Here is a 25945-nt window from a genome sequence, read left to right as displayed (position 1 = left end):
TATGTATATTTCCCTACACAATAACTCTGTCAATTTTTAGTCTACAGACTCGAAATTTGATATACAGGTTACTGAGATTTGGGGACATCGATATGATTCGTTTTTGGCCAGAAATTTGGCGATTAAGTGGTCAAAGTTCAACGATTTGACCTTTGAGAACTCTACCAAACTCCTCCGACAATTTTGGGTCTATACACTTGAAATTTTAGATATAGTTCCTTGGACATGAATCTAACTGAATAACTAGATTTGAGCCCAAAAACAATAAATTTTAAGTGGTCATAATAGGGGTCAAAGTTAAAAAAATTGACCTTTTTTTTTGCTCAACATATAGCTCCAAATACTCGGGCAACGCCGGGCACCCATGCTAGTATATCTATAAAAGTGAAAGTGTCTGCCTGTCTGTGTATCTGTGTATCTGTGTGTCTGTGTGTGTACATTTCCCTACGCAATAACTCTGTTAATTTTTAGTCTACAGACTCGAAATTTGATATACAGGGTACTGAGATTTTGGAAAATCGATATGATTTGTTTTTGGTCAGAAAGTTGGCGATTAAGGGGTCAAAGTTCAACGATTTGACCTTTGAGAACTCTACCAACCTCCTCCGAATATTTTGGGTCTCAGCACTTGAAATTTTAGATATAGGTTCATTGGGCATGAATCTAACTTAATAACTTGATTTAATCCCAAAACAATAAATGTTAAGGGGTCAAAATAGGGGTCAAAGTTAAAAAAATTGACCACTTTTTTTTTGCTCAACATACACCTCCAAATACCCGCGCAACGCCGGGCACCCATGCTAGTATATCTATAAAAGGAAACATGTGTGTGCGCGTGAGGACACTTCTCAACCTATATACTCGACGAATTTGTGATCAAAATTTGGTACATAGAGTATTCATACATGTGCAAAACCGTTCAATCTTTTTTCCCTCGGAAGAACGGGCTGCTAAAGAATGAAAATTGATAATTTTGTTGGTGTGAGTCGATTGATTTGTATCTGTTTTTAACTTTCTCGTCTGTTCATGAAAACTTCCTTATGTAAAGTATAAGTTGGTTTGAAAACATATCTGAAAGAACATGTCAAGCTGGTTTAATGGTCATCGTACTTGACTCACTGTCTTTCAGTCTTGGTTTCGATCTCACCTTGCGCTTTATTTAAAAAAAAAATTTTTTTTATTCAATTTTCACCCCAAACAAGGCACAGTGCCACTTTGAAGCAGGGGTGCTACTATCAAGAAGTGAACATAATACTTGCATGCACATGTCTCAGTTTCTTTCCGTTTTTACTTCATTTTTAAAAGGAATTTAACATTAAGTTGTATACCTTGATATATATATATATATATATATATATATATATATATATATATATATATATATATATATATATATATATATATATTCTAAATGTAAACCTACGGAAACTCTTATGTTTATGAAAGAGTGGTCGATGAATTAATAGGGTTAGTTTATAATGTTTATTTATAAAATAATAATAATAATAATAATAATAATGACAACAATAATGTTTGTACAAATATATGAGTGTGTGCGTAATCCGTTAAAAAATGAAAAACTAAATGACGACAAAAATAGAATGAACAATAAATGTGTGAATTATAATTTATTGCCGAGTTGATTGAATGAAGTTATAACAAAGTAATTCCCAACTTCTTTGATCTTTTGTGTCAATCACTATGATAAAATGAAATCGATTCACCACCCCCCGATAACAAGAAAACAAAACCTTTACCTGGCTATCTGTCCCGCTAAGCAATCATCCGTGATCGTGATTTCGTTTCATCACTATTCAGTGCATAATATTCTATCCTCCAAACCCGACCCCCAAGCACAACTTTCAAAGAAAAAGCCACCAATCATTTAAATTACTTTTAATTATCTACTTAAACCTCTAGCCACATTACAGAGTATGTTGTTTGTAAAAGGGAAATACGGTTAATGGAGCACTAAACATTAAATTAGTGGAATACAATTTAGCCGTTCCGGCTGTTGGAAAAATGTTCAAAGAGCGTTCTTAAAATTTTAAAATAAATACGTATGAAATACGTTAACAAGTCAAATTACAAGTCAATATTATGTAAAATAAACAAATGTTTTTTTTTTGTTTAAAATTGGTACTTCGGCAATACATGGCATCTTCAGAATTTTATACATTTTTGTCGTAAATGGAAGAAATACATTAAACAACGCTTATATAACGGAAAACCACAACTCTGATTTTCATATTACGCATGTCAAGCGTACTCTTCTGACATTATAAAATATCACCGCACAACATGCGGATACTGTACAAACTTTTTCATTGTATATTCTTATGTTATATAATACTGCGATGTAATTAGGCTTATAAACGTATTTCGTTTTAAAATTTAAACAATGTTTATATCATGGAAAATACAACTCTGACTATATATATATATATATATATATATATATATATATATATATATATATATATATATATACATACATGTATATATATATATTTAAATATATATATATATATATATATATATATATTACCGTTGTCTTGAGAGTCGGAAGCTACGAATTAGTGGCCGTTCATATTTCTCCTCAAACGTCTATAAAATTAACAACTTGCCCGTCGCGCAGTGCTCAAACCATTAGTTTGTTTACAAACTAATAGTGGGCTTCGCTTCATTGCTTAAATAAGCGTCGGGGGGAAATATATTTACAAAGTGCTCAACCCAAAGAGGGGTGGGCTTTAGAGTCACCCACATACAGCACTCTTTTGTTGTATCACAATTCATCAGTGCAGCTAGACATCCACCTTTCCCTAGTCGTGGATCGAACCTACAACCGTCTTGTTGACAGTCGGCAGCTCTAGCCATAGGACTACGTAAATATTTCTTCATCAAGTTTTTATTAAATTAACAACTTGCCCGTCGCACAGTGCTCCAAACATTACTTTGTTTGCAAATAAACTAATAGTGGGCTTCGCTTAATCTATAAATACAAAAGGCAAAATGTGTGTGTGTTTGTGTGTGTTTTTATGTCTCGCAAAAACGTTCGACAGAGGCCACGGATTTTTGCCAGATAGGTATCATTTTCAGGCCCGAACCTCCGGCCGAGAAATATCCAAGAATTGGCTAAAAACATTAATTCGTTCACCCTCAGGGGCTCGCTTTTTTTACAGGGAGGGTAGCAAAATATTATTCCTTCATGACAAGATAACGATATACGCATGTGCCAATGATGTCGTGAATTGAATTAGTTTAAATGTATAAAAACCGATCAATTTCCGAGACGCTTTCTTAGCTCAGTTGGTTAAAGATCAACGTCGTTATCTAAGGATCGCGAGTTCTAATCGTGATGTAGGATTTCGTTTTTGCTTTTCCGATTTTCAAATCATCCGCTTCACGTACGCCGGTTTTTTTTACACGCCTTCATTTTTTTCGATTATTGAAACAGTTCGTTCCTTCTTTTTCCATTATGTACGCTGTTTTTACAGATTTTCTAAACGAGTTTACGAGGCGCGTGCAATAAGTAATGCCCACTTCCCATAGTAGTAGAGCAACGAAACTTGGCATAGTTATTAGTCTTTCTCTACATAGGAACCACCCAGAGTTATGCATTTCTCCCATCGTTTGATGCAGCTCTGTTGACTGTTTTTGTAGAACACCCCAGGTTCGTCCTCCAACCACGATGTGACTTCAGAAATCAAGGCTGCGTCATCTGGGAAACGTTTTCCTTTCAAAAACAACTTCATGGCTGGGAAGAGGTGAAAGTCAGAGCGTGTAAGATCAGGAAAGTATGGAGGATGGGGAAGGATTTCATAACCACACACCCGTGCTTCTGATCTGGCAACATGCGAGTTGTGAACCGGAGCGTTGTCCTGCAGGAAGGGGGTACCTTTGATGATCTTGTCCCGCCTCTTGATTTTCATAGCTTCCCTTAATTTCCTCAAAAGTGAAGCATAATAGGTCCCTGTAATTGTGGTACCCTTTGCCAGTAAATCTGTCATCACTACTCCGTCCTGGTCCCAGAAGACTGTGAGCATGACCTTGCCAGCGGAGGGCTTCACCCTTGCCTTCTTTGGAGGTGATGAGTCCAAGTGATTCCACTGCATTGACTGGGCTTTGGTCTTTGGATCATAGTGATGGACCCAGGTTTCATCCTGTGTAATCAGTCATTTGAAAAACTTTGATCATCTTCTTGGCAAATCTCCAAATTCATCCTCGAGCACTCGCCACGTTGTCGCTTCTGGAATGGTGTGAGCAACCTGGGAATCCATCTGGCAGACACCTTATGCATATGCAAATGGTCATGAATGATAGTTTCCACAGACCTTGTACTAATCTTGACATCTTGTGCTATTTGGAAATTGTAATGCGCCGCTCTTCCAAAATGGCAGCCTCAACTTGACGGACAGATTCCTCATCAATGGCAGAAGGGGGATCGACCAGGTCTGAGAGCTGTTTCCACAGACTTCGGACCATGTTTAAATTCACGATGCCATCGTTTTACAAGGTCACCATGAGTTTATTTCATTTCATCAAAAGTCTCCTGTGGTGTGCGTCCTTTCAAATACAAAATCCGGATCACAGCTCGACATTCAACAGGCTTCATTTCACACCTAACTCAGTTCAAATCCCTGTAAATTAGTTCAGAGCTGTAATTTGCCAGATAACCCGTAGAGATATAAATAATTGCACGTGCAAAATTTCAGCTAGATCAGACAACTGGAAGTGGGTCAGGGGCATTACTTATTGCACGCTCCTCGTGTCATCGTTTTTTTAATTGTTTTGATTTACCCCCCCTCCTTCCATTTTTTTGTGTTCGCTGTTTTTGTTTAACATTGTTTTTTTTTATATATTGAAATAACCCATTTCGTTTTGATTCACTCCCTTCTCAACACACACCTTCAAACACCCGGGCAGCGCCGGGAACTCCGCTATATATATATATATATATATATATATATATATATATATATATATATATATATATATATATATATATAAGGCAAAATGTGTGTGTGTTTGTGGGTGTTTGTTTGTCTCGCAAAAACTTTCCACATAGGCCACAAATTTTTGCCAGATGGGTATCATTTTGAACCTCACACCTTCCGACGACAAATATCGAAAAATTGGCTAAAAACATTCATTTCTTAATCCTAAACGGTTCGCTTTTTTTACAGGGAGGGATAATAAGAAATCGTTCCTTCGTGACAAGATAGCTTCTACGCATGCGTAAACACGCGCAAAAGACGTTGCTCCTTGAATTCGTTTAAATAGTATAAAAATTGACTTACGCTCGCCCACGCTTTCATAGCATAATGGTTAAAGTGACAGCGTCGTTGTCTTAAGATTGCAGGTCCGATTTCAGAGTTCCCAGAATTTTTTCCCCCGATTTTTACACTTTTAATATTGAAACAGGGTTATTTATGCCATTTTTTTCGCTTTTCGCTGTGTATTCTTCCGAACACGTTCATTTTTTTCTTATTATTTTTTTTGGGGGGGAGGGTCCGATTTTTTAAAGAAGTTTTACGTTCGTTCGCTGATTTTTTTTTTTTTTCAGATTTTTTAAAGAAGTTTAACATCGTTATTTTTTAATATAATATTTAACTTCGCTTCTTCTTTACTTTGCTACCTCCTTTAGTCAAATACCTCCAAACAGCCGGGCAACTCCAGGTAGCCCCGCTAGTTGCTTAAATGAGCTTCAGGTGAATATATATATATATATATATATATATATATATATTATATATATTATATATACGTATATATATATGTATATATATATATGTATAAACGTATATATATATATGTATATATATATATATATGTATATATATATATATATATATATATATATATATATATATATATATATATTATTCATTTAAGTTAGATTACTTATTCGGAAATTACATTTACAGGAGATTAAAAACAAAAACATGTCCGAGGTTAAAGTAATCCGAAACATCAATTTCGTATCGAACAGTTCATATCTGAAGGCAATGAATTCTTTTGAAATTGAATTTGTATTCGAGATTTACAAAAAGAAACAAAAAAAACACAAAGGATGAAAAGAAAGAGGTTCAAATTGAATGAAACCATCAAAATCATTCCTAGTATTTCTAAATATGCTGCACACTTTTCAGTAGATATTTTGTTATAATGGGAATTGTGTGGTTAGAAGGGACTTGAAAAGCTCAATCGCCCACACCACCAGATTTTTCTTATCTTATAGTTTGGAAAAAACATTTCGGATCAGTTTTATGATTCCTCAATAGCTTGTAGGTTGTGACGGAAAAAATAACATGCTAAAACATGTAAAGCAATCAACATTTAATTAATAATCAAACACAATACATGTGTATTACTAGGTAGGTCACTATTTATCAAGATATGGTGGCTATTCTAAAACAATGGTTAAATATTTGGTAGATAGTAAGACATCATCTTCAGTTATAATGGAACTTGGGCATAGCATATATTACTTTAGAGGACGGCTTAATATGAATTTAATCACATTAGATTTTAAGACGATAATGTTATAGTCAGTTGGGGATTAAACACACAGGATGCGTTCCGCAGACAGAGTGTTCTACGAATGAAAATATGGCCATGAGATTCTCCTTTAGTTCTTGGTACCGATACGGTGTGAAAGAAGTTGTTGGCATTTGTTACAGCCAGGTGGGTATGTGTTTCGAACGTTTTACAGAGAGAGGCTATAGATTGGAACTCAGACGAGTACACGCAATAAAAGTAACGATAGAACAAACATATGTAACGTTTCTTCTGTAAAAAAGAGAAAGTAGAAGGCGAAATTCTATAGCCGGCTTTGTATCATTCTAAGGCAGAATATTACAGAAGTACTCCACATGAGGACATATTTTACTCACTATTTCACTCCGGACTCACCAGAGGAAGTGACGTCATGAGATGGTCCATTAATCCTATGAAGGGGCGTTTCCAACACTAAGAAAATGCCAAACCGGATCCAAGTTCCAAGTTCACTAATGCAGAAATTTGTCAAAGTATTGCACTTTTTTCAAAACGATGGCCGTAACTAGGGTCAAGTTTGGATCAAGTTTGGATCAGACGTTGGTAGTGAAAAGATAGAAGTTTGGTTTTGGATGCATCAAAATTAATTATCCATTTCCTACCCCATTGCATCAGTCTCTCAAGTCGTAGAAGAGAGAATCAAAAGGATTCTGATCCTTGACAGAGAAGCAAAAGGATTCTGATCTTTGACAGTGTTGGTATTAATTGTAGTTTCGTCTGCATGCACGAATGAGCGGAGAATGTGGTTTGGGAGGTTGTTGATGAAGATCAGGAATAGAGTTGGGCTCAAGGTAGACCCCTGAGACACATAAGCGTCAATACTGTGTGCTTCAGATTGCCCGCCATCAACCTTAATAAACCGTTTACAGAGAAAGGATTTTATGATTACGAGAACGTTTTCAGCTATTTCGAAGCTGGAAATCTTATAAAGTAGACTTTTATGCCAGAACTTATCAAATGCTTTAGATATGTCAAGAAATATCGTGTTAGAAAAGGAAGCCATCGTCAATAGATTTACTGATTCTGTGTGATATTACCGTCATCACATCAGCAGATCTCTCTGAAAGGAGACAGTATTGCATGTCGCTAAACAGGTCGGTTTTACTTAAGTGGTTAACCATTTCTCTATTTAATACGGATTCATGCAATTTACTCAAGGGGCAGATGAAGCTGATGAGTCTTTAATAAGATACAGTAGACAAATAAGCATTATTTTTAAATAGTGGACAGATTGTCGAGGTTTTCCAAGGTTATGGGTAGCATCCTACCTTAAGGCAACGTTTGAACAGCTCTGTACGAATAGGAGCTAGGTCCATTTGCAGATTTTAGCACACTGATTGGAAAGCCCCAGTTTTCTGTTCCAACCTATAAATGGTCTAGAGTGTCTTACTAGTGACGCTGCACATGTGTTTATAACTTTAATTAAATTTCTACTATATAGTTTAGTTTCCAGGAGTTCTCATTGTTCTTCTGATTTCAAATTTTCTGTTTTATTTCTATTTCTTTGATGGTTTCTGCTTCCAGAACCCCCAACTATTTGTAGCTATTATGTTCATTTAGTGCCAATATCTCCGATTGGTTGGATAGTACCATAGCTTTCATTGCTTCCAATTTTCCCCTTCTTATGCTCAGAAGTGCACTCTTCCATACTGAATTCCATTCGGATATCCTGGCTGTAAATTCTGATTGTGTTTATTGGCGTCTCTAATTATTTGGGGGTGCAAACAGTTCCAGGTTACCTATCTACATCACGTGGTTGAATTTTTCATATACATTAGTGAACTTGTATCCGGTTTGGCATTTTCTGAGTATATTGTTAAAGGGGCATCATGACTAAGTTATTTCTTTCTACTTTCTACCTCCTTCAGTATGCTTTGGTCTATATATAACAGATCATGTGTTCCTCTTTTCCGTTTATTGCATCCTTTCTGTTGTTTGGGAAATAGTCCGCGATTATGACGGGAATGCTAAATGTTTTCTCTTAATTATGTCGTTAGCTTTTACCAGATTATAGAGAAATATGTTATAGGCTTGCACCAGCTTGTTACTACATTTGGACACTAATTCTGGAACATGTTCTTCGTGGATACATCTGTTCATGTTTTGAATTCGCCTTTCATGTAGCGTCGTGAATTTTTACAACCAGTGTGCATGTATTATGTCATGGCCTGGTGTTATCCAATTCATTGTTATCATTGGCTCACAAGAAGCTTTAATACAGGCCACCAAAGGTCTCTCCTTGAAAACAACCTGCGGTGTTCCCGAGAAGCTGAGTGACAAGTCTCCCCAGATTTCTAGTACTCTCCGCCTTTCGATAACATTCGTAAATACATTTGCATTATTGCAACAGCTGTTTACCATTGATTACTCGCTGGCAACGGCCATTGGCCTCCACTGGAATTCGAGTGGTAGTAAACCTTCCCAAGATCCCAGTTCTCTTCGCACTTTTTCAGCAGAGGTCTGATCATCTCTCTCTCTCTCTCTCTCTCTCTCTCTCTCTCTCTCTCTCTCTCTCTCTCTCTTCGGTCTTTCCATGTTCCTTGACCATTCTCGGCTATTTGGCATCACTCTTTTTTGCGGGGGGGGGAGCGATGATGGGGCAATGGGGGATGGATCAGAGAATTTGTAGATATGCAGCTTCAACGTTCTTGGTTTCATATAACGCTTCTTCATGCTTTGCCTCTGCAGCACTTTGTCTGGCCCCACATGTGGATCATATGTATTAATTTTTGCATTCAAGGGTTTTCCTTAATATTTCAGCTGTTTTCATTATCGTTATTCGTTGTATCCTTGCAGTAATTACTCCGATTCCAATTTATCCAATTCTTTTTTCAACGTGTTTTGGAATTGTTCCCAGTGCTCCTACTATTAAAGGTATTATCTTGATTTTCTTCATCATCCGAATTCCTTTCAGCTTTCTGGCTAACTCTGTGTATTTTCTCCGTTCCACCTTGTCTTTGCTATTCATCCTGTGGTCAGCTCGGACAGCATAGTATTACTATATCTGCCATATCTATGTATGCTGTTTAGTAAGTAATTTTATTCTATTTAATTAAATCCTATAATTTGCCGGATACAGTGGCAATTCCATTTTGCTTTTGTTCTTTCAGGTTTAAAATTAATGGGGGGTACTTTATTTGAAACTGTAAGGCGGTTGACAGATGTAACGGTTCTCTTAGGTTTTATGTTGTCAACCTTTGCATCAATTGAGATATAATTATACCAAGGAGAGCTGCACAGGAAAAGTCTCAGAAAAATCTAGAAACGTTGCATAGACATATACTGGCTTTCTCATGGTTTGTTCCCATTTGATACAACTTATTTGTTTTTGCACGCAAACATCGTATAACTATAACTATTTATCTTGACAGACGTCCATTTTGTTTAGAAAACAAGCTGAAATCTTAAGGATTCCGTTAACCTCTTTTATGTTAAACAATTCAGCATCATTTCCTTTTTAATGTATAACCAGCAGTCCCTACTTAACTACTAATATTATTTTCAAAATTTACATGAAAAATTGTTACAGGAAGGTTTCAGCCATGTTATTCTTCTTTCGTTTAATCCTGTAGAATATGGGTGCATTTCGAGAATACGCAACTACTTCCGCTATATCGAAGTACGCAAAAATTCTAAGAGTGGCTGACGATTTTGCAGACCCACGCCCTGAAATTGAATTCTTAGTAAAAAATAAAAATGCCTTGTGCATTAGCAGTGTCATTGTAAATAAGTAGTCAGATATTTGATGAAGAGTCATTAGTTTCTGATGTTATCAATGATTAGATCTGAAGTAGCGGAAGTTTGTTATAACAACTTCCGGTTCTAGTGTGTGATTACGGGTTTGCCAATAATACAACTGACTACAACACGTTCCTTCGTTTATTAAGGCAATGGGAAAGGTTTTTTTTTATTTAACAACATTGGCAATTAATATATTTCAAACAATTTTTTTTATAGAACCACTCCCGTGTTCAAACCGTTATCCTCGACCTCCAAAATCAACTGAGAGATTAGACCATGCCTGTAATGATCCGGTCCCTGTTGACTTTGTGGTGGAAATTAAGTTATGTGCAGTTTTAGGAGGTCCACCCTCCCAGGCTTTACTTTCTCCATTTTGAAAAGTGGTTAGTTTATTACTAATCGCCTGAAGTGCCCCCACCGGGGAATGCCGACGAGGCTGCACAGAGACTTTTTGTAAGACAGAGTGCGTCTTCTCTGGGGCGCTGACTTCTCAATCCTCGCCAAACTTTCACAAAAAACATTCGTCTAGCTGAAAACACTATCAATAATTCCCTCCCACTCTTTATCTGTGCCTAAACCTAAACGTAGATTCCATGAACAAAGCTTCTTTCTTAGAACTGCACGCCTGTGGAATTGCCTTCCGTTTTCCTGCTTTCCGGCTGACTACAATATGGTTGTCTTCAAGTCTAACGTAAATAAGTTCTTGATGAGCCGTTCCATATATGTTAACAAATTTACTGAATTTTTATTACTAATGATTACTATATTGTCCAATTTCTACTGTACACTCTTTAACCCTTATCCTCGAGTGTCCTCTTGGCCTTGATAATGTGGGGATGCCTGTGTACACACAAAAAATCCTACTTTTCGACCCAGGTCTCTTAGATGTTACAGTAGGAGAAAACTAAATATGTATTCCTGTGTTCAAACCGGTAACGGTTGGTTATTAGAGGGTTTCAGGGGTTTCCCCCCTTAACGCCATATAAGGTAATAACCAAATTACTTATATTTCGGAATTTTTTAGATGAGGATTGATAAATTGGATTATTTGGATTATTTAGAACTGTTCTTTGTTATCTTGAGTTTTATTCTAACAACGTTTCGTAACCTCTGACTTTCTTCAATTCCTAGTTAGGGACAATACTGAAACTGCGATTGCGAATTATTTAACTTTTACCCGGTAATGGCGGACGATACGAGAGCATGCAACATTGTGTGGATTAAATAAAGGTTTCTTTACGTAGAGATTCCCAAGTTCGACACAAAAAGTTTCACAATCGACAAGATACACATGTAGAAGAGTCGATCCTATCAACCGAAACGTTGTGAAAGAACACTCTAGATGTGAACAGTAGTCCGAAGGATTCAAATAACCAAACTACTTACTCGCTACGGTTTTAAATGAGATAAAACCGTCTCGAGGAAGTAGCGCTTAAATGAGAGTGAGCAACATAGATGTGTTCTGAATAACTAAATAAATAAGGGTGGTATCCAATCATATTCAAACGATATGCCTTTTCGTGTATTTTTAGGATTAGGACTTATATCACTTTAGTCTTGAAGCATACAAGCAATAGTTTGGCATCACAAGGATATCGCCAAACCTATGTACGTAACTATTTCAGAGTACTTAAAAATCGATGAAACCACCAACAACCACTTCAGTGTAGACAAAAGAACGTGTTGTAGTCTGTTGTATTATGTAATCTAATAGATAAAAGATAATAGATAATGTCGGTCTGTCTGTTTCTATATTTTCAAACTCTATTTCAGCCGAAAATTAAAGTCGCAGAGCGTGCTAGGGGTTTCAAATGAGTGGACTTTTATATACCGTTCTTTTATAGGTCTTTAGCTCGTTAAAATAGTTTTTAAGAGGTCAAAAATTGGTCAAAATTGAAAAGAATCGTTATACATTTTGTAAATTCATTTTCATTTTCATTTTTATTTTTTAATCAGTTCATATGCGTGTCACATTGGTACAGTGGTAACGTCACCTGCTTTAAATACTCCAGTTTTGCTTTGGGTTTCGATTCTAGCTCATGGCACCCAAATACTTTTTTTTCTTTTGAAATTACGATTCTATAATAATATATACAAAATCCGCACAAATTAAAATATCATATTTAAACGTATTTTACAGCCGGACAAAGCCCCCCCCCCCCGCTAATATATAAAGTATCATTTCAACAATGCGTGGAACTATCAAATGTTTGCTTAAACAGAATGTGCATGCATGATTAAACCCCATGTTATTCTTTGTACTGGAGGGATCATTGTTTAACAAGACCCTGCAGGCCACTCAAGGATGACGGTTAAGTGTTTGGTAGATCTTTACACAACATGATCAAAAATGATGGAAATTGCGTAGGTGGGTATTAACTTAACATGAACTTATTAACTTTAGAACTGGTAAGCTACGCTGATGAGCCATAAGTCGGCGAAACATGTGTTTGTAAATAACTGTTTTAAAGTAAAATAAATCAATAAATAATAAAAAAAATACAATCTACATTTGTTTGTCCACGTATAAAAAATCTTTGCGATATTTCTAAAAGAAAACTACTTCCTCGATATCCTAGAAAGGAGACGTTAATACAGAATTAAATTATCCTTGAAAAATCAACAACAAAAGTATACACACACACACACACACACACACACACATATATATATATATATATATATATATATATATATATATATATATATATTATCAAAGTGACATTGTTTGTGTGCGTGCGGAACGGTTTCTACATAACTTCTCTGTCAATTTTGCGTCTACAGACTTGAAACTTGTTAGATAAATGGAGTTGTTCTCACTGAACAAATTCGATTTGGTTTTTCGCTGGTAAAAGTAGTTGCTATAGTGTCAAAAGTTTTTTAAAAATGGAATTTAGCAGTCGTAAGTTGATTACACATGTATCTTCGACGCATGATCAAATATACATTTATACATTAAAAGTCGTTAATCTTAAAACATTGTTTGCATCGTTGTTAGCTCAGACGGTAAAGAATAAGGTTAGAACACTAACTGCTTTGGTTTCGATTCTAGCTGACGGTGCCCATGTGATATTGTTTTTACTTTTGAAATCATTACCAAATATTGGATACAATATAATAATCAATAAAGAATTGGCCCTATGATAATAAATATTTAATTTGCATAAATGTCAAATATCATATCAAGCTTATTATATGACGTAGCAACGCCGGGTGGCCTGCAAATACTAAATGATAAAATTGAGTAACGTTCTTACGAATTTAAAGTGTATTGGTTTTCCATGTTTTAAGAACGCAGAGATCAGATTAATTCCGTCAGCTTAAAGGTTTTAAAATTATATGCAACCTCTGGCACACTGTGCTACTATAGTAGCCATTAATTTCTATACAAAATGTCAGCTAGATCGGCGAAGTTGTTTCCCAGAAAAAAATGGAATGGACGGACAGACAAACAGACTAAGAAAAATACATCATAGATTAAAACAAATGTGGAGTTATATTATTCACTCTAATGTTCTTATCTTCAATGTTTTCTTTACGACAATTCCATCAATACCACCTTATTTAGGTATGTTTTGTGGAGCTCGGGAATCGTTATGGAACTTAGCATGGAAGGCGTTATTTAATCAGCGCGAATAGCTTCTGTCGATCATGATCGGGTTGAAGTCCTAAGTAATTAGTACTTCTCTAATTAGTGTCGCTCGTTTGAACTTGTGGCGCAACGGAAAAAGCACTAAGTGAAATCAGGTCTATATAATATCAATATTAGATTCAATTGATGATCTATTTGTTATAAGATTTTCAAAATTATAAACGAATGCTAAAATCTTAAATCTGTTGGAATTGAAAGTAATTTCTGGATTGAGTCGAAGTTTAAATGTCAGGTTTTATCATCCATCATTTTCGTTTAAGATAATAGAAAATATTACTATTCTTTAGGCACTATCAATGAAACTATTGCGGTGCTGGCTATAAACAAATAGTGGAACCTCGAGATACGAAAGATTCTGCTTACGAAGATTTCAACTTATGAAACGTAATTTTTTTTAATATCTGAATACGAAAAAAATCTCAGGATACAAAAGATAAGAGCGACAGAAAAACAATTTTCAACTAATTTTCTGAAAATATTTTTCAAATCTGGGTTTTATTCGACTTGAAATTTTTTTAGTAATTCACTGGAATAGAAAAAGATCAAGGTGTCGTATCTTTTCTGATGCTGGATTTTACATTTTTCACTTCACTTTTTTGGTCTCGGTTAGTTCATGACTGATACATGTTTTTTTTTTATTTTTATTACTAACCAGAGTGCCCCCTTTTGGGGAGCTGGTTTTCCTCGCATTAAGAATTGACCTTGTGTCTAACTCTGCCTTCATGGGAAGGCAAGAAAAGAACAAAAAAATTATTGGAAATATTTGTGTTGATTTTTATCTGGAAAACATTTTTTCTTTAAACTTGAATTTATTTTTTTTATTCCTCCTCCTATAAATGAAACTTATTTAAAAATTTTAAAAAATAATGTACGCATTACAATTTTTTTGAGGAATGTAGATTGAAAAATGTTTTCTGCTTTAATCGTTATCGCAAATTTCCTGAAAGCTTTGTGAGGTGTAGGGTAATTTGTTGTATTTTTTCTTAAAAATCGCAATTTAGCTGTTACGGAGCACGTATATCAAATCCGTTGCCAAGGCCGCTGGGAAAATGGTAGGATCCTTCTACCACTCCAGTAGATATCTCACAAGTACGGCCAATGATGGAGTACTGTTGCCACATCTAGGCTAGAGCTGCTAGAAGACGCTTATCCTGTCTTGACAATGTTCAAAACAAACTTCGTAGCTTAGTGGGGATGCCCTTTTCTCTTCCCTGCCACATCTTTCCCACAGAAGAGACGTTGCGAGCGTGTCTCTGCTTTAATGCTATTTCCATAGCAGGTTCTCGTCTGAGCTTAATTCTATGGTCCTCCCTCGACAAACTTTCACGAAAAACACTCGTCTAGCCAGAACCACCACTAATAGTTTCCCACACTCTTTATCTGTGCCTAAACCTAAATGTAGATTCCATGAGCAAAACTTCTTTCTTAGAACTGCACGCCTGTGGAACTCTCTTCCGTTAGCCTGCTCCCCAGGTGACTACAATCTGATTGTCTTCAAGTCCAATGTAAACAAGTTATTGATGAACCACACCCCTATATAATCCAACTTACAAAAATCCCAATACCTATGTTAACTACGCTATAATCACATGTACTAATGTATACCCATTAACCCTTATCCTCGAGTGGCCTCCTGGCGTTTATAAGTGGTGATTCCTTTGTAAAAAAACTCCTTTTTCTTCCACACGCTTGCGTGCTCATAGATTTGATTAAGGCTATGAGCTTACCAGTAATGATGAGAATAACGATAAATAAATCACATGTTATCTCTAAGTCATGTCTAATTAAATAGAATTTTATATTTGAATGTAATAGCAAAATAAATAGCAATTGAAGGTTTGATCGGTTACGTTAGGTACTGTTTGCATGTTAATTCACTCTGGTTTTAGCCTTATAAAATGCTATTAGTGTTTTTATAGAGCTTAGAACGGATTAGATGGTTTACCTGTAAAACGCCTTTTAGGATGCAAAAATTTCAAAATTCGAAAACCGAGCCAGAACCAATTATAGTGGGGCAGGTTATCTCAATATTTCATAAGAATCTTTCACTTAGTGATACAAGCACTAAAATTGGCACAAATAACGTTAAGAACATACATTTAAAGAAAAGAACGTCAGCCATCAGAAAATTCAAGATGGTTGCCAGTTTTCAAACTGGCTGCAGAAGTAAACCTGACAAATTTTAATTTTGGTGCTTATATCACTAAGTTTCAGCATTATGTCCCACTACTAATTTCGTATCTTGACGTTCAACCGTAAAAGAAAAATACACAGCGCATATTCAATTATTTCGTGTTTTGTGTTGGGATAAAAAATGCCCGAAAATCATACCTAATTCGATTATAATCAATGACTTTCTTTTCCGATGAAAATAATTCTCGTTTTATTTCTTTTATGTCTCGTCGACATTTTTCGATTTCCACCTCTTTTAGCCCATTTGCTAAAAAGAAAAAAAAGAGATAGTTGTTAAGAACAATCAAATATTCATGCAAACATTTTGCTACAAAAAATAGAGAGATTTCAAAGTTACTGAAAACTATTTATGAATGTATATCATCAAATACAAAAAAGAATTTGATGACATCATTGCTAAATATGAGAGAATACCGATGTTTTTAAAAACACTCAAATATTCAGTAAACATTTGCTAAATACAATGAAAAAAAACGTAAAGTCATTAAAATAATTGTAAAATAGTCATGTTAAAAGTTACTAAACAAAAAAGAGGTGTTAGAATCGCATTAAAATCTGTATGAAAACATTTGATGATAACAAAAACTGTTATAAGAAATTTAAAAAAACTGTTTGAACCATAACAAGATTTTTAAAAAGTTAAAATTATAAAAATTATAAAAACTAATATTTTTAAATACAGAAATTTGCAAACACCGACGTAAAATATTCGTTTAAAGACAAAAATTGATAAAATTATTGTAAAACGTTTAATACAAAAAAAAAATACGAATAATTGCTAAAACCGTTGTAATATATTTGTAAAATACAAAAGAAATCGAAGAAAAATGCTGAAACCGTAATAAAAGTTTTGGTTAAAAAACTGAAGTAAAGCTAAAACAAATCGTTAAAATCAAAAACAAGTGAAATATAGAAAGTTGTTAAAATCGTTGTAAAATATTTGTTAAACAGCAAAAGAAAGTAGGAGATATTTCTAAAACAATAGCAGTATATTCATGATAAATGAACGAATATAAAAGATAGTATAAAATTAGGATGTAAACATTTTTTTTAAATCAGCAAAAAAATACAGAAAATTTTCGAAAAATAAAAATCACAATCAAATATTTAAAACATGATACTTTTACATCGACGTATTCTTTTAACGAAACAAATGTAGCGATGATAAAGCGGAAACCCAAATTTGTGTTTCGTGTTTAAATTTTACGGGGGATGTTGGCAACCTTCAGTTGAGCACCTGATTTTCGAGGAATACCGATCATAGAAAAAAAAAATGTATTATGGATATAGTGATATTGTGACCTGCTGTTCATTTTCTAAAATTACATACAGTTAACATTAACCTCATGATAAATCATTTGTGCACTTCAGATTCATGCTTATAATTATTTGCTTTCAGTTTCGGAACACTTCTCCAGGATGTTTTTTAATCGGATTCTTTCGGTTATGCGATTTTGGGGGCCCCTGATACAACACTCCTCTACAAACATTCTTAGATTCATAGAGTGCATTTGTGTTAAATATTAATGTGAAATTTCAATTTAAAAAAAGGCCAATCCATTTCGGACACAATAGTGTATGAATTCACACAAAGAGATACAACGGAGAAAAGTGCCTTTTGTATATAAGTAGTGATTTCCAGATTTTGAAATATATCCCAAACTGGCTATTTGGATTTAATTGGTGTTAATTATTTAATAAAATATAGTTGCACTATATTATGTTTATGTCACGTACTCAGCACAGAAGGAAGATGTCATATTCAAAACAACGCGTAAATTGATGAATTAATTTTTTATTAAGAAAATCAAATTTTATGACGTTTAGCGATTAAGAGATTTGAATGATTTTTAATACAGACAAAATTTTCTGCAGTTGTAATGAATTGTCGCCCTTCCTTTTTAGCAAAATGTAAAACAATATGGCCGCTCTCGGCCTCCTACTAGTTTCCTAATATAATTTGATTTCCTTGCTTAAAAAATACTATTTGATAAAAAAAAAAAACATTCACAATAAAACTCTCAAGCTATAACCTTTGTAAACATTTTACATTTCTTCCTTTGTGTACTCAAAACTAAACAGAACTTCCATGAATAAAGTTTCCACTACCTGGATGGATACCGTTTTAATAAATATATATATATATATATATATATATATATATATATATATATATATATATATATATATATATATATATATATATATATTCAAAGAAACACGTGTATAATAAATTTATAACTTCAAATATTTCAGCATTATGAATTGATTATATAATGTTAAATTTAATTTGTTTAAATTCTTAATGTTGCAATATTTTTAGTTATAAATTTAATATATTTGTTACTAGAATATCTTGTTTTCTTTGCCAATTTTAATAACAATTCCTTTTGCTTTTATAAGTTTAATCTAAACCATATCATTTTTAATGCTCGCATTTTCCTATGTAATGTATATATATATATATATATATATATATATATATATATATATATATATATATATATATATATATATATAGCTCGTTTGTTTACGAACAGGCGATTTGAGCACTATAAAAGTGGTGGTGGGTGTCTATTTAAATAGACATTCCGACGAGTTATTTACGGGCGTCGATTCCATGGTCGAGTGGGAGAACTGCCGACTGTCAATCCTTGGCTTGGGAGAGATGCTAGTCTAGCGGCACTGATGAGTTGTGATACAACGAAACAGGACTGCATGTCGATGACTACAAATATATATATATATATATATATGTATATAAACATCTAGATTAAAGAAAAAGTTGGAGAATTACAGATAACCGCATGCTAATAAACGCTTTCCCTTTAAATCTCACTCTCTCCCTCTCTCTCCCTCGCTCTTTCTCTCTCTCTTTATCAGCATAGGGTCATCTGTAATTCTTGATCTTCTTGTTTCATCTTCTGAAGAGACTCATCATTGTTACGAAATGTTTTCATATTAAGACCACCAGCAGAATCATCGTCAGAAATGTAATTGCTGCTTCTCGATACGGACATTTCGCCTGTTTATCTTTTCCAACTGATGCGGCGCGATTGAAACGAACGGATGCGGATCCACGAACAAAAGGTAGGGAACGTAACGGGAAAGAGAGAAGAATGCGAAATGCTTGATTGATACGAGTGTGTCAATGTTTAGACTACAATGGAAATTAAGATTGTAACAACCTACAAGGATAGTAATTGTCTGTATTTTTGAGATGAGGTGTTTTCATTGATTGAGATTGTCGGACTGACTTCCTCATCTTGGCTGTTATAGTCAGAGAGACCCACTGGAAAGTTAGAAAACTTACAGAAACAGCTCACATGCTCGGACATAGCAACCTACTGAGCAAACCAAGCATAGAGCTGAATGCAATTTGGACACCTCTGATAGAGAGAGAAAACCTTGAGATGCTAGTCTAGGTTTAACATTAACAAAAACCAACTAAGAATTGTCCAAGTGATCGAGTGGTCCTAGACGTTGTATCAAAGTTTACAGTTACCCAAAGGTGCTGAGTTCAATCCTGAACGAAGGCAGTGAAAAGTAACATTCAAAATAGAGAATCAGCAACTATGTCCCAGAGCCTAGCTGGAGTCCGACCACGGTACCCCCGTAATAATAATAAAGGGTTGGGTTCGAGACTCTTAACTAACGGTTCCCCAGTTCGATACAAAACACCTGATGAAGGCCGGAGGGCAAAATGGCCGAAACGTTGTGACTATAACAACCAAGATGAGAAAGTCAGTCCGACAATCTCAATCAATCTACAAGGATTACTAAATCGAAAAAAAAAAAATAATTTATCTATATACAGGCTACTCCAAATGTCTTGTCATCCTATTAAAAAATTACAAGAATGAAGGAAAATGTAATAGAGTAATACAAAATAAGTATTGTTGATTACATTTGTTAACCCGATACCAAGAAGCTTTTCTTTTTGTCGAGTTTGCTTTTGTGTATAAAGTTTAGCAGTCACATTGTTTGACCAATTCCCATCAACGTAATCTACATATCGGCCAATGTCTTATTTAGAACTGCTTTAATTGAATGTTGCATCCCTCTGCCTGTTCTACAAGTATTTTAATGGTGAATGCTCTGACGAACTGCACGCACTTGTGCCTCCACGACGTAAACACCCTCGACAAACCCGACAGGCAGCTGTATGCCACCCCCACACAGTAGAGATCCCTAGATGTAAAAGATCTTTCTACTTCAGTAGTTTCTTTCCCAGAACCGCTAGACTTTGGAATTCCATTCCAGATCCCTGCTTCCCCAACTGTACAGACGTGCAGAAGTTCAAGTGTAAAATGAACCGACATCTTGCTACCCAAATCCCTACATACTACCCCAGTAGTTGTTGCCCCTGATAGTATCCCCCCTACACCGAAGTGGCAATATGCCTTGTTTGGGGTGAAAATGTAATTAAAAAAAAATTGAGAATAATTCTGTTTTATTAGTTAATTTTCACCCCAAACAAAGCACAGTGCCAATTTGAAGTAGGAGCTACTATCGGACATATAAGTTGCAGGGATATCATGAAGGGAGATGAGCAGCAAGATGTCTGTTCACATTACACTTGAACTTCTGCATGTCAGTACTGTTAGGAAAGCAGAATCCCAGAAGGGTGTTCAAAAGTCTAGAAGTTGTGAGGAATAAACTATTGGAGTAAAAGGCTTTCTGACACCGAGGGATCTCTACTGTGTATGGGTGGTATTTAACTGTTTGTCGGGTTTGTCGTGGGTATTTATGTCGAGCAGGGGTCAATATCAAGGCCTAGAAAAAGTTTCAAATATGCTTTTGGCGACAACTTCGATATACTCAGTGTAGAGACTAACCATTTGGTCCTTGTTGTAGCTAATGAAGTTCAGCTTCTTATTTTTTTTTAAATTTCTACTTTTTTAATTTCCAAATTTAATTGATGGATGAAGTGTTGTTTTTTTTATAACAGTGACCAACTTACAGAATGAGATAGTGATTAGATGAGTAGCTTTTTAGTTAAAAACGTTTCAATATTTTCTAGAATATTTTAGACAATATGGAGAAGTAAGGTCAATGTAAGAATGTGTTCGATACGATGAGAGGTAGAGATGCAGTTTTATGATTGACTTGTGCTTTTGTTTGATTTAAAAATAGTAGTCATCATTATAGAGGTTCACTCCATGTCGAGATCCCTCGTCGATCAATATTCGAGCCATCTGTCAGATCCACATTGTAACGTGTCTCGCTTGGGGACAGTCTGTGAGTATGTGTTCGAAAGTCTACACGTCGAGCGTCTTGTACATAGCTAAACTTGTGCCAGTTCTCCCGTGTTTTGGCAATCTTCGCTCAGGTCGGGTTGAGTATTACCCACTTTTTCCGAGGGAGTTCATAGCTTGCAGCGAGGTCGTCTTTCGGTGCCAGAAGAGCCTCGTTGTTTTTGTCTTGGACTGATTTATTCCACTAACTCAAGCGGAAAAAACGTCGGTTGTTCATCCTAGGTTTATGATAGTGTAAATTCTCTTGCAGTACGGTAATAGCTGAGGTATCTCTTGGTGTACAAACAAGGGATGGCGACTATCAGCACAGCGCTACTCGACCGCAGAATACCACGCAGCAGCATGTGCTCGTTCTGCTCATGCTATAAAAGTCGGCGTCGAGATCATCAAGGAATGAAGGACGATTACCGGCAACCTGAAATCGATCAAACTGCCATCTTTCTACAAGATGTCTGAAGTCGCTCCGCCACAAATCCGTCAAGAAGCGATAAGGGAGGCAGAGCGTGACAAGCATAGCAAAAACAGTAATGAAAAGTACGAACACTTGAGCAGTTGAATAAAAATTTATTAAAGTAAAAAGACGAGTTGTTCATTACATTTATTCATTTTCATTTTCATTCTCATTAATCGAGATGTTTTGTATGCATGATTCTCTGCCTTCAAAATCTAGTGGGGGAGATTTCTTACACAAGAGACGTTGCCAGTCTCTTTCTACTCGTCCCTTATTTTCATAAGAGATGTTCGTCTGAGCTATCTTTCATTCTTACTTGTAAGACACTGACAACAAAAACTCATCTTGTACTAAAACAAAAAAGAAAAGAACTTTCTTTTCTTCATCCGTGTATATAGAATCAGACAAAGTTTTCATGGGCAAAGATTCTTACAAGGGTTTCTCGCCTGTGGAGTATATCACCACGAGATTGCTTCCATGCTGATTAGAAATAGATGTCAACAAATTATTGTCATCATCCGCCCTCAAACGCATTTATTTTCTCATCTTCTTCACAAACAATGAAAATTACCACTGAGATATAAAAGGGGGTAGTGTGAATTAGGGATCATACCTATAGAGATATTCGAACTAGCGAGTTTGCAGTGAGATGGCTTTTCACAATATACTTAAAGTTTTACATGTCAGTTCAATCAGGAAAGCAGGAGAAATATATATCACCTAATTTTCGTATCCTTATGATATGTTTTAAATAAGGATACAAAACTTAGGTGATATATTAATATTTAAATAAGCTCTTGACAAAGGATGCGTCCAGGATAAATGCTTTCGCATGCTTCATTTCCTTTAAGGGAAATTTCTTTAAACAATGTTCTATCGAAAGTTCTAGGCATATATACATACATGCATGCATACATACATACATACATTTAAACAGGCAGTTGAGATTTTTATATATAGATAGATGACCACATATATTCTGTAATTTTCTGAATGTTGTACAGTGTAATCGCCTAAAAATAAAAACCCGGTGAGAAAAATAACTTATATTCTAGATTAAAGAATAAACTTATTTTCTCAACTTGAGAGTTTTCGATTTTCGCGATCATCATTAACACCATTTAAGTATGGCTATAAAGGCAACTGGTTCAAGTTGAGATTGAAACCCGGTTGCTTTTTTCAAACTGTGTAGTTTCTATGCATCACGTTATTCGCAAAAATTATAAGGACTGGAAATATTTTTATAAACAATTTACATTTAACACGCCCCTGAAGTTTTAAAATAATAATTAGTAATTTGTATTATTCAGATTATTCAGAATACTGTTTACGCCTTGAGTTTTATTCTCACAACGTTTTGACCGATATAACCCCCCCCCCCCGACTTTCTTAGTGTCTATTTTATCAAACTCGGGAAATTTGTATCGAACTCGGGAATTGGCACGGAATTTCTTACTAACTTTATTTCATCCACATCTCTCTATTGTTCCCTTTGCAAACTAAACACGTGCTCAGTTTGCAAACCATTTCTATAGAGCAATAATTGTATTTATTCCTTTCTTACTTCTGTTAGACTTTCCTGCACGCTCATGAATTAGAATACCTTCATACCTCGATATCAGTTCATTTCATGCCAATGGGATGCAAATGTTGATGGGTGGAGTCATGGAAGCAATCTCCGGAATATCTGGCGTTAATGTGTGAACTCCATCATCTTGACTACGGTCGGAAGATGATGATGATGCTTTTTCTTTTTAAAAATGCATTTATTTGCAGAATGTTATCCTCATCTTTATAGTTTTTGTTGTTTCACCAAGTTTTCGCCAACTCATCCTCTGACCTTCTTTGGGTGAAGACGGGACGGAATAGGGATGTTTCGTAACCGTATCTCAAGTGATTACTCCCTTCCATAGTTGTCGTCCCCAAAAACGTGGTGAAGCAACGACAACTATGGAAGGCAGTAATTACTGGAGATACAGTTACGAGACTCAGTATTCCTACCTCGTCGGGATTACTCACCTGAAGAAGGCCGAAACGTGCCAAAACAACAACAAAGATAAGGATAAGAATCTGTAAATAAATGAATACACAAATTACTAATCTAAACGGATTCCAATAATATACGATTCGGCACAGACACAACAATGGAAGACTAGATGAGAACGAAAATATTTAGGTTTATATGACCAAAAATACAACCTTGATCGTACTTCGGATAGAGGCGTTGAAACGCTACGGATTCAGGTGAGCATTTTCTGAAGATAACGGTTTCTATCCTACTCAAATGAGGACAAAGATTAAGTTGGCCCAAAAAACGTGGTGAGACAACAACTATGGAAGGCAGTAATTACTGGGGATACGGTTAAGGGATTCAGCATTCCTATCAAGTCGCGGTTAATCACCTGAAGAAGGCCAGAGGATGGCCTAGCCGAAATGTGGTGAAACAACAAAAAAAACTATGAAGATGAGTATAACAGTCAATAAGAAAAATAAATAAATACACAAATTACTTATTTCAAAAGATTCCAGTAATAATATAAAGTCCCTTTTTGTTTATTTGTTTCCCGCCTGTCGCTATATCTCTCTCTTCATTTTTTCTCGTTTTTTTACTTCTTTTATGTTTTTCTCTTTTCCTTTGTTTCATCACCAGTCTCTTTCTCTCTCTCTCTCTCTCTCTCTCTCTCTCTCTCTCTCTCTCTCTCGCTCTCTTTCTCTCTTACAGTCTCTCTTCCCTATTATTCTCCTCTCTATATATATCTTTCTTCCCCTTTTCTGTCTTTTTTCTTCCTGTTTGCTTTTTTCCTTCTTTCCTTTTCCCCTCTTCCATTCTCTCTCTCTATTTCTATTTCATTTATTTCTTACACACTCTATATTTCTCTTATATCTTCTCTTGCTGTCTTTTTTCTTCTTTTTCTTCTCCCCCCCCCCTCTCCGTGTCTCTCTCTCTCTCTCTCTCTCTCTCTCTCTATTTTCTTCATTTTTATTTCTTTCTGTATTTTCCTTCTATCTTTAACATTGCACACTCCTGCCTAATCCCCCCCATCTTTTTACTCCTTTTCCTATCGCAGATTTTCTCCTTGCTTATTTTAACTTCTTTTCATTGTTGCTAATTATTTTACCTCTTTACATTTTTCCCGCATGTCTTTCCCCGTTTTTTATCCTTCCTTTCTCTCCCGCACTCTTTTTTATGGATTCTTTTTGCTACCCTTTCTTCCTTTCTTTCCCGAGCCTATCACATGTCTGCCTACTTCAAAATCAATTTAAACTTCAATACAAAACATCTAAGCAAACAGAACAGGCGGTCATGGCAATTACTCCATAGAAACGACGCTGACTACTTGTATTATCATATCTCAACTTGTAAATAATATTAACGATCAAACAGAAACATACAAATTATCAAACACGGATTATAGCGTGTTAATTGAACGATCCACGTCACGTTCGTTTAGGTGTTATTCAATACATATAATGTTTTGATGTATTATGTGCAAAGCTATCATTAAAATTTATATCCTCTACTTTGTAATAAAGAGCAATATATATTGACACAAAATTTTGCCCGATAAAACAAGTCCATATCTATAATACAATGTCTCCTATCTTCTCTTTATGCGTTCTTTTTTTTTCTGCACTGATTTATACGTTTTTTCTTTACAAGATTCCCTTATTTGGATCTTACATTCTATATTATATTTCCCTTAATCTGTCTGTCTGTTTGTCTGCCTGCCTGTCCGTCCCTTCTTTTTGTCGGAACCTACTAGGATGATTTGACAAAAATTCTGTATGTATCTGTGTTATGATACGGTGCAACGAACTAAGTACAATGGTATCTGTTCAATGCACAGTTAGGAATTAATAGAGGTAAGCCACCACAATACCACATTTACTCTTACTTTTCCTCATAAACTATTGAATCAATCTGGCTGATTTTTGTATAGAAATTACTAACTGTATACATAACAAACAAATAAGAAAAAAAAATTTTTAATTCCCTCTCTTTTAATTATGTGTTTATCTTCAATGTGCGTGGTATTTATATATGTAATATTAGTGTAATGGCAGCGAACTAAGTATTATGGTATCCATTCG

The 25945-nt window shown here is 35.2% G+C and overlaps 1 protein-coding gene across 4 annotated transcripts in view; it reads right to left on the bottom strand.

Annotated features, from left to right (window-relative positions):
- Positions 1-25945, bottom strand: part of LOC145277958 (high affinity cGMP-specific 3',5'-cyclic phosphodiesterase 9A-like) — a 466702-nt gene that overhangs the window by 98244 nt on the left and 342513 nt on the right. For all 4 annotated transcript variants that reach the window (XM_080130080.1, XM_080130079.1, XM_080130081.1 and 1 more), the window contains exon 7: positions 16283-16391. In XM_080130080.1, the coding sequence (XP_079986206.1) occupies positions 16283-16391 (109 nt within the window). The remainder of the gene's footprint in view (positions 1-16282; positions 16392-25945) is intronic.

This window comes from Euprymna scolopes, chromosome 6 (genome assembly GCF_053919585.1).
Source record: "Euprymna scolopes isolate OS-2025 chromosome 6, ASM5391958v1, whole genome shotgun sequence".
NCBI lineage: Eukaryota > Metazoa > Mollusca > Cephalopoda > Sepiida > Sepiolidae > Euprymna > Euprymna scolopes.
Note: the sequence above shows the minus strand (reverse complement) of the source record. Positions and strands in the feature narration are given on the sequence as shown.